This window comes from Dreissena polymorpha, chromosome 5, assembly GCF_020536995.1.
Source record: "Dreissena polymorpha isolate Duluth1 chromosome 5, UMN_Dpol_1.0, whole genome shotgun sequence".
NCBI lineage: Eukaryota > Metazoa > Mollusca > Bivalvia > Myida > Dreissenidae > Dreissena > Dreissena polymorpha.
In genome coordinates this window covers 101,370,667-101,383,864 of record NC_068359.1, presented here as the reverse complement: position 1 = coordinate 101,383,864, position 13,198 = coordinate 101,370,667, and the positions used below count along the sequence as shown (strand labels likewise).

The following is a 13,198-nucleotide window of genomic DNA, read 5'->3' as shown; positions in this document are numbered from 1 at the left end:
GCCGTACGATATCTATGAAACTCGCGTTTATGCGTTCTTTCTCATTTTGCATATTTAATAAACTTTTCAAACAGAAAATACAGAGCCACATCAGTGCACAATACTATGGTTTGATAATTCATTCGTTTGTTGGATATTGTTTGCTGTTTTAAACACATACTAGTATTAGGTTATATCGCGGAGATTTAGTCAACCTTACCATGTGTTCATGGGCGAACTCACGTATTCAAGTGCTCTTGCGACTATGTGCTCATACCTTCTTTCGGGAATCATCATACAAGTATTGTCGTACTAAACGAACAAACATGTCAAGCTTATTGAATTAGAGAAAAAACAATAATTAAAAGAGAAAAAATTATATGTTCGTACACATGGGCATGAGAAACCGTATCCGTACACCAATTTTCATTAACGTAGGAAAGGAAACAACGAAATATAAAGTTTGGTATGATATAATTGTGAAATTAAAGAGCATGGTGTAATTAAAGAGCATGCACAGTTTTGAATATATCTGCTGAAACGTAATGTTATAACCCACAAATGTTTTACTGTAACAGAACGTTTTTTTAAGATAAGTGGTACAGAAAATACACGTCGAATATTTTGTTAAAGATATTTCTTATTATATATGATCAAGAATGTAACCCGCCTCCCAGATTCGCTGAATGGGTCAAGTTCCCCACAGGTACTACTCCCCCGTACCCCCAAAGGTTTTTTCGCAGCCAAATTTATTGTACTACCCTAATTTATTTTCCTACTCATTTTATACCTACCCAATTTGTTTTTTCGTAACCAAATTTTTTTCGTACCCAATTTTTGTTTTGGCATATTTTTTGTACCAAAAATGTTCGTACACATTTTTTTTCTTACCCAAAATGTTCGTACCCACATACACAATTGTGGTGATGTCGATAAACTTAAATTGATTCTTTTATATCTATCCTTTTCAAAAGCATCGTCACACCAGTACTGTCAGTACTCTGATTTCATTTAGGTATTTTTTTATTATGAAATAAAACATATACACGCTTTAAAATGTAAAAGAAAATGATACTACTTTTCATTGTATAATACTTTGCGTGAAGATTGTTTATGTGTAGGCATTAAGCCACACGAATTTCATCAACATTCTGTATCCCTACTTCACTGATTTCACAGGAACCCCTTTTGGTTTGGCAACTATGATTGGACCTTTACCTTACTGACTTCAAATTGACCATGTATATTCATGCTTTGCAGATTTTAAGTATTATCAAAGTTGGTTAATGCAAACTTAAGTTATTCATAGGCAAACATGCACAGTTATTGTATGACATTTGCTCAGTTACAACAGCAATTATATCAACAATGATACAATTACACATATTTATTGTTACGGTATTTGTTTGTTACATACTTTCTACAATCTTCAGCGTCGAAGCACATTTAACATGCAAAGGAAGTACCATCAGAACAATCAAAATTGCAATACAATCGACTACCAAAGTGTTCTATACGCAGATATGTCTCTTGGCGCGTTCAGCGTATGAGGGGAGCTCGTAGACGTTATTCAGGAGGAACAAATGCTCGTCGTCAGTTGCTATTTCACGTAAGTTGCTTCTTTGAACGCGATGTCCGATTCCAAATACGATGACGTTGTTGCTCAATCTGCAACGCAAAAACAATACTTATATTTCACGCAGGCACGATGTGGTACACGGACACGTTATGCTAATTTGACTCTTGTAATTGACAAGCATATCGATGAAGGGTATCCAAACCTATTTCCTTTAAGGATGCCTCTGATAAGTATAAAAAATAATAGAATGTTCATGACCTTCATCATTTGCATAAGTATTTAATAATTCAAAATTATCTATCAAAGTGCACGTCATTCTTGTAAATACAAAGTTATTTATATCTGGAAACAAATGAGCGAAAAACTTAAGTGAGGATAAAAATATAATAATGTAAACGCTGCAAAAATATTTGTTAAGCTTTTGATGTTGCTTAATGTTGTCAAACATCCAATAACAAAGATGAAGGAAGGAAACAACATTCCAGTTTTCTACAAGGAGATAACGCCTTGTTAACATCCGATTGTCTTTTCATAGAGGCCAGGGACTAAATTGTATTAACATAAAACAAACAACCAAACAACACACTTTAAGCCATAAACAAGAATTAAGCTGGGGTCACCGCCTTTGAATGGTCAATACAACAATAATGTGTTGTTTTAATCGGTTGATTGAGTGCATAGCCACAGACTTAGAATCAATCACACTCACACACTTTAATTAAATTAATGCTGTCTTCATAACAATTTAATCTAAAAAAGCAGTCAGATAAATGTTATTTTTTATTTTTAAATAAATAACACACAGTTTTATTCCTCAGGGCAACTGCATTACAGATATATGAGTACGATTGAATGTAGAATTTACGAGCATCAACTGAAATCATTATTATTTAACAAAAGTTACATATATCATGTTACCATTATGCTATCATACTTGTAAGAGTTTAAAAACCTCAGATGTATATGCAAACCCAACAGAGTTCTAAGAAATTCAATATTTTTTATTATATAATTATTTATAACCAAAAATAAGCATTGTTTATTCAAGTGCACGTTTAACTACCAATGTGCATTTCCAGTATGTAGTCAGTCAAACTGCACGAATTCATGTACAATTCTAGTTCCTGTGAGTAGTATAATTAGTTATGATGTTAGCAACTGATGGTGTAAGGGATATTATCCTCAGTAATTTCATACCACATCAATAATAACTGTGTAACGATTACATTTTATCCGACTACTCGATTACTCGGGGTGTAAGGAAATTACTGAGGTTGTATGGAAAACACACCATGGGTGTATAACCATTTTATAGAATATTGATTAATTAAGAAAATTCTAGAAAGAACAACCACATAAAAATCAACGTCTTTCAATATAATTATTAAAACAAACAACTTTTGATATTATGTATTACAATTATTCGGACCTGGACTTTCTGTAATCTGTAAATTTTAAAAAGCCATGTACCTTTAGTATGCTAAGAATGAATGACCAGAAAAGTTATCAGGAAAGAAAGTGTTGTTACAACCGCTTGTCATTTATGTTATGCAAGTGGCAAATCGCGGATACAAAACAGGTCAATTCATACATAAAACATTTAAAACAAACATTATCAAAGCTGGTCACCGCATTGGTTCGATCAAACAAAATAAATGGCAGACAAGACCGGTATAAAGTATAAAGCAAACTTGTTTATTTGGGGAGGGGGCCTATTTCAGGCTATTCAAGGCTTTTTCCGGAAGTGTTATTTCACTCATATAAAGGCGGTCATTTAACTAAATCTCCGTTCTTTCTGGTTTAGCAGGTTTACTAGTATTACATGGTAGTATTACATGCTGATGATTACGTTATTAACTGACAAATAAATTTTTGATTCGGATGTGAATGGCTGAATGGCCGTTAAAATAATTTAAAGATAAATCTCCACAAAAGTTATGTTGACGGTTCAGACAACTAACTATACGATCCTCGGATTTGCAGTCCAGATTTATACGGCGATCCGTTTCTTGATAAGGTTAATCTGATTAATAATACAAATGGCTAAAAGAAGTCAAGACTGAAACACAGATTTTAATTTCAAATGTCAAGTAAAACTTAAGAAGGTATAAATAATATTTGTCGAGTGTTATATTTGGTATTGTAATTCTTTAATCGAGATCAAATTCGCGTAATAAAGATACATCGAAAGACAAGACTGAAACATCGGTTCACAAGACACATAACGTGTAAAGGTCTAAGTTATCAGGCAATTAACAATATATATATATATATATATATATATATATATATGTATAACGCGTGTTTCATATATTTCGTACACTTTTAGACCCAACTTATGAAGTAGCAATAATTCTAAATCGTTTTACGATCCACTTTCTAGGATAAATATTATAATGCACCTAATTAAGTTTAATAATTGAATTCCTAGCAGTCCCAACAAATGTAACGGTTATCATCATTGGTCATTAGTTTGACAACATAAGTATAGTATAATATGGAAATATAGCAATATTATATTCGTAAAAAGAATAAAAATCGTGTTTTAACACATTTTGGTCGTATATTGTTATCTTAAGACAGGTCTGTGCCACCATAATAATTCAGGCCAAAGTTCCGTTCTTATAATATAGCATACGTTTTTTGAATGCATATATATCAGAAAAATGCTCTGTAAATGCCCTAATATATATCGCGTGCTAAATTTAACATGTGTTTTAATATGTTATAATCCAGTTTTCCGCCATATTGTAAACAAGGCATTCAATGGTATGGTTGAATTAAAACTTACCCATGTAATTTGTCTAGTATATATCCCTTTGACATGCTCGCCAACCAAAAGCCACTATGGTCCGCCGTATTGCCGGTTGTTAACAGAATGACTACATCGGCTTTATCGTGTCTGAAATAACATGCGAGTATGGTGGATATATAGGATCTGAAACAAGTTGTATTTCCGTATTTTACTGAACTAGAAATTTCAGAAAGAGATGAAAACGGACAGCGAGCGTCAGTCCCTCCTATCAACTGCTTATATTGCACTTATGCAGGGTAAAGTATGAAAAATTACTTCTTTACTGTGTCCATACGTTACGATTAAATATTATAAAGGTTCTTATCTCTTGTTTATTTTAGATTCGGGGCTCGTAGGTTCGCTATAAGATGCCAAGATACATCAACCTGTTTCCAAATGAGACATCGTTGGCGTGACGTATATAGGTTGTTAACCCAACCAATGGATCGGGATTTGGCGGCCAGACCTCTTTTTGAATGATTTGGAGATGATTGATCATTTCTGTTTTCGTATAGTGCCTAAAAGTTGCATTTTAGCAAAGTGATACATTGTGTTAAATGTTTGTTGGTTCTGTCATTACAAGTCATTCAGCAGTATTTCTTTTAAATATTCGCTTCAAATTAAAGAATAGTATCAAACCTTAGATCGGAAAAACTCGTTCCGTTGTAAAACGTACTTTTTAAACCCATTAGTCGCTTGTTTCTTCTGATATACAATTTAAGCAGTATTTCAAGCCAGTTTGAAAGTTGAAACAACTAAAAAATCCATGGAAGACTCAGAAAAAATACACAAGGACATCCAATACCATTTACGCTTTTCACGGCAGTTTAAACTTAAGTTACGTTTTCTGCTATTTGTTTTTAATAACCTTTGATCAGACATCATAAATCTGTCCAAAACGTCTGCAATAAAAAACGCTTTAAATAGTAAGTGTAACCAGATTTAATGTTTAATTTTTCGAGGCAATTCAATAGAAAATGTTATATGGTATGTTGAGTAACAGTCACCTAACTTTTTTACCTTTAAAAAGCCTCCCTTATCAACGGTAAGGTAAAAAAAAAGTGCGCATGTACCCGTCTAAATCCCATATAATTGTATCTGGTTTATTCAGAAGTAGAGCAGTCATAGCGTTGTAAACGCCAATTTCTAGGCCGGAGATGACGTCATGCACGAACTGTTTAGCCGGTCAAACATTACCAATGTTCTGAGATTCCTCCGCTATAAATATGATATCCTTGTTGCAATCTTGTGCTGCAATTGATAGAAATGAAAATAAGTAATATATACCTTTTTTAATATACAAATATATACGTAACAAGAAAATTGCTTCTAGCTGTCGTGCTTTCCTATAATGTGACATTTCTGTCGCCAGCTTTTTTTTTGTTGACAAGACCAATTCAACAATTGTGATGGTTTTGTTAAAATCGCCGAAAATGTTCTTATAATAATTTGATTGGATTACTTTATTTTTCAATATGTTATACGGTTTAATGTTTAAACTTTTTAATTTAATTGGTATGATTTGAAGATGATGATAATGATTTCAGTTGTAAGATTGATTGTTATGTTGCACTCACAAATACCGATCAAAAGCATGTCCAGTTTCTTGCTTGAGTTCCATGCAAAATTAAAAGCAGATATGAACGATATGAATTGTGCAAATCGATTTAAATTGTAAAACTGTACACATATAAAAGATGTAAAAATTTCTAATGTAACGATGGTTTGTACTCGGTGGAACAACCTGAGCGCTCTACTCGGACAAACGGAATAAAGATTGCCGCCCTATTTGCGATAAGAAAATGTCTTTGTCGAGTAGGAAGTCTTAGACATACGCTCGTATTTTAATGACACGAACTAAAATGCGTTTTCGAGATAACGATGGTCAACCATAAGAACCACATTTTTTAAGACACTAATTAAATGTGCAATAGAAGATGGGTTACAACGTTAATTCATTTTGGTTTATATTTTTATGAAACCATGTCACCTTACGTCCGTATACCAGAAGCGATATTGTCATATAAGCAATACCTGTGGTAGTCAACAAAGTGGTGGTAGTGGACGTGGTTCGGGTGGTGGTAGTCAACACAGTGGTGGTAGTGGACGTTGCACGGGTGGTGGGAGTTTGCATTTTGTTGCAGTAGTTTCCAGTACAGCAGTGCATCTGAACATTTCGTGTTTGTAGCATCCTCTTTGTATTACAGACCTATACAAAATAAATATGTTGCAATCCATCATATCATACAACCCTAACGTATAATTCAATTAATATTATTTTATTTTTTGTTTAATACATCTTATAAAAGATTATCTTCATGCCCCCTATCTGTGGCATATTTTTTTTATTAATTCATGCAGTGTATTTTTATATAATTGTAAATTAAAATACCGTGTGGAATAGCATACATATATTTTATGAAAACCACGTAATATTAATATTTTTGAAGAGTGTCAAACGTTGTTGCTGTTCATCCTATCTTCTGTGCAAGTTTAATGTAACATGTGCGCACTATATTTGACAAAATACATTGCATAATTTAAAAAACTAAACATGCTCCTCTTGAAACCAATTTGAAATAGTGGGAGAAGATAAGCTGAATTTTATACAGCAAACGTACAAAAAACTTTTATAATAGTCTCAGTTGCCAATCGTGCGGTGAGCGTATACTGCTAAGATATTATCTTAAAATAAAGACAGGGAATGCTGGGATATAAAATACATGTGCTGTGTTGAATAATAGCTTCAGCACGTAAACGTGAATCCAGCGAGATCAACATCTTTATCAAGATTGTCGAAGACTCGATGTACAAAATCATTTTACTTAGAATTTGATACAAGTCCCCACCCACATATCACGATACTATAATATAATCCAATATAACGAAGTGAAACTCCAGCTGCTGGAGCAGTATTGCATTCTCATTATAAACCATTAGTTAGTCCTTTATCTAAGGCAAGTGACCAATTACCAAACCAGTACGAAACAGCACAATACGCAACAACATGCACACATAGAAGACTAAAGCCTTGGAACGGTCAATGCAAAGCATTGTGGGTTTTAACCGGTTTTAGAGCGCCCAACCTCACACTTGACCCAGCAATATTCATGATACATTTAAGTGTACATACAATAAAACCTCATGGCATTGCAACTTAAATTAAACATTAATAAAAATGAATTAAAACGCATTCAATATAATTACCATTTAATTACTCGATGGTAGGAAGGAGCTCAGAGCTAATCAAGCTCTTGCATTGTTAACTGAACTTGCTTATGGACAGTGCATTTGAGGGTACAAAGTACGTGTTCTGTATTTGATACAAGTTTATAAGTTCAACACAGGACGATCACGCGTATACAGTGGGCTGTACATATTGATCAAGATTTTCTCAAACTTGTTAGAACAATTTAAGTAAAGAATAATAAAGTAGTATGAATGCTTCCCCGCCCAAATATTAGCATTAGAAATAATAATAAATATTTACTGTTGGTTCCACGCATTTGAGAGTGAATTCTTCATGGCCATCAATACTGGATGTAACGTGCATATAAAGGCATTGCTGTCAACAAATCCAAGAACAACTATAATAAACGTGAGAAATAAATTACACTTATTCAATCAAGTCCCAATTTGGTTCACATAGTATCACCAAGTGTTTCTCCTCTTGAAATCGAGTGACATGTGTATGCCAAATGTGTTTACAAATAATAACATATCGTGTACAATGTTAACATTGTTGTTGTGTTCTATTTCTTTTTATTAAATGAATACTTCATTTTGTGTACCCTGTGTTAGTATGTACATGATACAAAATGTATCGTGTATTTTTCAAACAATCTTTGGTCATATTTGTATCAAATATGCAATTAATTGCATTTTTTACAATTTAACCGGAAGGGCATAGGGTCAGAGTTTTGCTAAACATATTTGTTACCTTTCCACCCTTTCTGGATTCATACCTTATCGCCTTGACAAGCGGTTACATTTGTACATCTTGAAACAGCGCTGACCGGGTGATCGCAGTGGTAACAGTAAAAAGCTGAATTTAGGTTAATATTTTGTTTGGTCATATCGACACACGATGTATAATGCAATGTTCTTATAAGTGGCATTATTCTTTAATGAATTTAAATATGTCATGATTTATTCCAAGCACCGAGGTACATATATCTTAGTCGTTTTACAATCTGAGATAAATGGTGACCAAAAATATAACTTGAATTTTCTGTTTAATGCTGTTATTTAAAATGCAGAACTAGAGATTGTTTCGATAAGAATAAGGCTTTTGATGCAATTGAGCAAAAATATAGGTTTAAACAAAACTAAAATGCATTGTTAGGTACAAGAAAGACAAATCTTAACTTTCGCACGAAAGAAAGCAACTTACGACATTTGTTACAAGACTTAGGACACGTTGAAATTGACAGATCGGGTATCGAACAGAGGCCTGGGTTACTAAGGCAACCGGAGGTATCAAAGTCCTCGCAAGGAGGGTCAGTGCCGGCAGAGGATACGATTCCAAGCAACAGAAACCATGGCAACCACACTGAAGAGTTTGAAACTTTTGATCGATAACGCTATATGAACAAATCCATTTCACATTGATGTTAACATATTTTAAATTATTAATGATAAACAACTGCACTTAATTTGCGTTAATGAATATCGCCTTCAATTCAGACATATTTTGTTCATTTAACATTATTTACTTTACAATTATTCATCGAGCATATTTGTTTTCAAATCAAAGTCATTCACATAAAGTTCAATCAATACCAATGAACAATCTTATACAATCAATTTGTTTATGTTATTGCATTTATATTTCTTGCAAAAGTTTTAACGAAAAACATTTTGCTCTTACAAAGACGTCGTTTAATAACATTAACGCAACGAAGTAAATAAACCTACCAAATATCACAACAAAAGTATTGATCTGCACATCTACTATTTTCATTTTCCAAATGCCATATGCCTCAGGCATGGACAAACTAGACACTGATGCTTCTTTAACTCTGACCAAACATATTGTGCAATTATTAGGAATGCAATCTAACAAATTATATCGGCCAGTTTCGACGAGCTATCATTGACCCAGATTCATTTGCAACTATTATGCAGCAAGAAAACTGAACGCTTGTTTCTTATCAGTATGTTTAAATTAAAACAAAATCTAACCCTACAAATTGCGTAGACCATTTTATTGCACAAGAAAAAGATGATCAATGGATGGGAATGGGATACCCACACATCATTACTTTTGTTACCAAACTCATGCATTTTCTGGAAACAACCAATTAACTTCAGCATCACAATACAAATATATAACAAATTATAAAGTAGATGTACATGAAATTGACATATACTGCTTGCGGTGTGTCGTAAAGAAGGTTTTCATGTGAAACTTTTTATCCTAAAGATATCACAATATGCTTTGTGAGTTAAGCCATAGCAAATGAAATTCCAACCATTTTCAGGAAACATATACTCACGTTTATTTTCTGAATATACTTGTGTGTAGTAATCATATTTTTATTGGTAAATACTGCCTTTGCTTATTGAAGTATTTGAAATTGACTTATATCACCGGCGGAGTGTCGTAAGTGTTTTTTTTAATGCGGAATTTTTTGTCCTCAATTATCATTTTACCTATTTCACGACTTATATTTACGTCAATATAAATTTTAATTTTATTTCTTATAATCATATTTTAAATTGTTAAATTGCTGCCGTTGAAATGGCGTACTTGAAATATACATATTAATGTTACCGATCAGTTAAGTACAACGTTGGTCTTGTCCCTATTCAACCCAGAGCCAAAGCGGAATTTTGCACGGACCTACATTGTGTCCGTTGCTTCTATTTCCGACTGCGTTATCAAAAGTACGTACTGTATCAACTCAAACAACTTGCCCGAAGTGTTGCTACTTTTGCAACGTTTATTCACGGTGAGATGTCAATCAATACAATCTACGGCACTAAAGATTGAGGGAGTTCAAGCATTTTTTGAATATGTAGAAAAGATAAAAATGTGCCATGAAAATAAATGTACAGCTCATTGGAATTGAATTGTTACGATGAAAAAGTTTGATATAAAATAGAGTTTGCTTTCAAAGTCACGTTATTTGACTTAAAATCGGACCAGCATTGCGAACATTCTTGCACACAACAATAAATAATAGGACCAATTTTTAAACAACGGAAATGCACGAAATTCTTACTACATTTGCCCTGCTTTAATCGGTGTATTTATACAAAAAATATTATTTACATTTGTAATTAATGTTTGTTTTAAAAAAAAAAACAATATATCGTGCACAATGATTTTTGTTAGATATTAGTATTGATATTTTCATATTTAGAGCTGAAAAGCCTTCTTAAATAAAGTCTAGACACAGTCTAACATTGAGCGGTTTAAGGCTTTCCGCCTCAGAAGCAAGTTGAAAATGGCTATGTGCCAACAGCATAAAACCAGAACTCAACAAGCACTTTCGTAAGCTATACACAGACAATTTCTTTTGATTACAATTCATAACGTACGTGTTAAAATTTATGACATCCATAGGTGCACTAGTCTCTTATCTGTACTGTGAATCCAGACATGACGTATACTATAGGACACAACATACTAGTCTCTTACCTGTACTGTGAACCCAGGCATGACGTATACCATTGGACACAACATACTAGTTTATTATCTGTACTGTGAACCCAGGCATGACGTATACTATAGGACACAACATACTAGTCTCTTATCTGTACTGTGAACCCAGGCATGACGTATACTATAGGACACATAATACCGTTTCTTAACAGAACCACCTAACTGATGAATTTAAATAATGCAAACTTCCATGCGGAATATTACCATCTGCATTCATTGATGACTGCAGTAACAGACGATGATGTGGCTCAATCTTGTGACGAAGTCGACAGAAGCGCTAGTTTAAGCAATTCAAGCATTTGTCAAGATGTAGTGCATTCTAAAGGAACGTTTAAAAAAGACGTGTTACAAGTACCGTGAGTTTAATAACGACCCATAATTCCTGAAGATTCTTTGTTTCATCATCACGAATTATTTTACTTTTACTTAAACACATGTTTGCTTCTCGGTATCAGATTATTTCATGAACAATTGCCCCATCAAATTAAAAAATATTTTTAAAAAAAGAAGAAAAAAATGCAACAACTGACACCTATAAACTTGCTAGATGAACAAGTATTGGCTGCTCTTGTTTTATTTGTTTGTTTTTTTTGTTGTTGTTTTTTTGCTGTTACTGCAATTCCGTCAAAGATGCACTGATATGACGACGCGTCCTTCAGATAAGACATTAAAATAGATATTAACAATGCCAGACGACCCGAACTTAGCGGGACAGTCCTGCTTTTGGGTGTTTGTACCGGTGTCCCGATGTCCCGATGTGACACAATTTGTCCCGACAATTGTACAAAACGACATACATTCTATAAGGTCACAATAACATTCGCTATTCAAGCTCCGTCTGGCTTTAATTACCATCGCTTGTCCCTTTATTGTCCTATACATGTATTAACAAACCATATCTACTAGTCGAGTGATCCAGTTTTGTTTTTGACACCTTATCAGCGATCAATCGGCAAATTATCGGGCATTCACAACATGGTGTTTTTATGATAAGGGACGCTAATTGCTAGCGATAGATGCATCGCAGTGAATTAAAAGCAGACTGCTTTTGCATTTCATGGCCCAAATCAAGTCCAAAGATACTATTACGCGGTATTCTGTGTATATTACCACCTGAGGCTAAAACACCTGTAAAAACACCAGTTTTGTATACATGTATCAAACAAATTGAGAGCTAAACGATACACATTGATGTTTCACATAAATTTACTTTCGTTTCTGACTGATTTTCAGAAAACAATGTGTACATATTGCATCAATCTAAATTAAGAGTTAATTGATGATTAGTTGAATATAAGCAGTGCTCGATGCGCGCACATCGCGTTGAACAAGCACACACGCCTCTGTCCCAAATTGAAGTCAAATATAGCCATGCCCTACATTTCACGTCATGGATTCATCCGCATAGTGCACGTGTGTGTTTACTTCCGGAAAATGTAGAACGTCTGTGGTAATGAAAATCTTAAACACATTTATCGTCAATATTTGCCAGCAATTCTGAGGTTTTGTAAGTAATATACTGATTACTGACTACAGTAAAGGTGGCATGATTGATCGTTTAAGGTGTACCGCTTTTTGGTTAAATGTCCTGACATTTTAATGGAATGTCCCGATTTGGACCTGACAATTTCTGGAATAAAATTAACATGTAAGATACGGATCACTCTTCGTCTTTATTGAATGCGATCTTGACATGTCATACGAGTGTATAATGGTTTATTACAAATAATTGTAATACTTTTTGCGTATCAGTAACTTATATTTACCGTTACAATTGAAACAACATACGAACAGTAATGTATGGTTCTATATGGTTCTGAATACTTGTATGTTGTAGTGCTGGCAGATAGAATATTCGTCCGCCTGAATCTGTCGCTGTACACGTGTGTCATTTCCTGAAGAATTCTATAAAATATATTGAATGAAGTCAACAAGTGCTTTTTAAAGTTGTTCAATTATAAAATGACAACGCAATATCACTTGTTCAAACCGGGGCGCCTTTAAACCGAAATTTAAGACGCAAACACACAAGTTAAACACAATATTAATGTATCGTTGTCGTACAAATATGATGCGTGGCAAAACTTCGAACCATCTAGTTATTGCAGATAAATGCTGCTTAATTGTTTTAGCAATTTTCATTTGAAATAGTGTTGTTGCCAGTGCAAGTAGTTCA

The 13,198-nt window shown here is 33.7% G+C and overlaps 1 protein-coding gene across 3 annotated transcripts; it reads right to left on the bottom strand.

Moving 5' to 3' along the window:
* Positions 1-1,351: 1,351 nt before the first annotated feature.
* LOC127881371 (uncharacterized) lies at positions 1,352-9,439 on the bottom strand. Of its 3 annotated transcripts, XR_008050023.1 has the most exons (9): positions 9,270-9,434; positions 8,746-8,904; positions 8,318-8,397; positions 7,843-7,917; positions 6,387-6,561; positions 5,426-5,603; positions 4,739-4,870; positions 4,350-4,460; positions 1,352-1,647 (listed from the first exon to the last, which is right to left on the bottom strand). XR_008050023.1 is itself a non-coding variant. In XM_052429159.1 (6 exons), the coding sequence occupies exons 1-6, from the start codon at positions 9,340-9,342 to the stop codon at positions 5,539-5,541; spliced, it is 633 nt and encodes a 210-aa protein (XP_052285119.1). In that variant the 5' UTR covers positions 9,343-9,439; the 3' UTR covers positions 5,421-5,538. The 3 variants fall into 3 exon arrangements, 1 of the variants encoding a protein (XP_052285119.1); XR_008050024.1 differs by lacking the exon at positions 4,739-4,870 and having other exon boundaries at positions 9,270-9,437; XM_052429159.1 differs by lacking the exons at positions 1,352-1,647; positions 4,350-4,460; positions 4,739-4,870 and having other exon boundaries at positions 5,421-5,609; positions 9,270-9,439.
* Positions 9,440-13,198: the final 3,759 nt, after the last annotated feature.

Excerpts from the sequence above, each read along its gene's own strand:
- LOC127881371 (XM_052429159.1), bottom strand. The coding sequence starts at position 9,342 with ATGCCTGAGGCATATGGCATTTGGAAAATGAAAATAGTAGATGTGCAG. Across the intron at positions 8,398-8,745 it reads TAAGTCTTGTAACAAATGTC|CTTTTTACTGTTACCACTGC; the intron begins GTAAGTTGCTTT and ends ACCTAAATTCAG. Across the intron at positions 6,562-7,842 it reads TCAAATGCGTGGAACCAACA|GTCTGTAATACAAAGAGGAT; the intron begins GTAAATATTTAT and ends TATTTTGTATAG.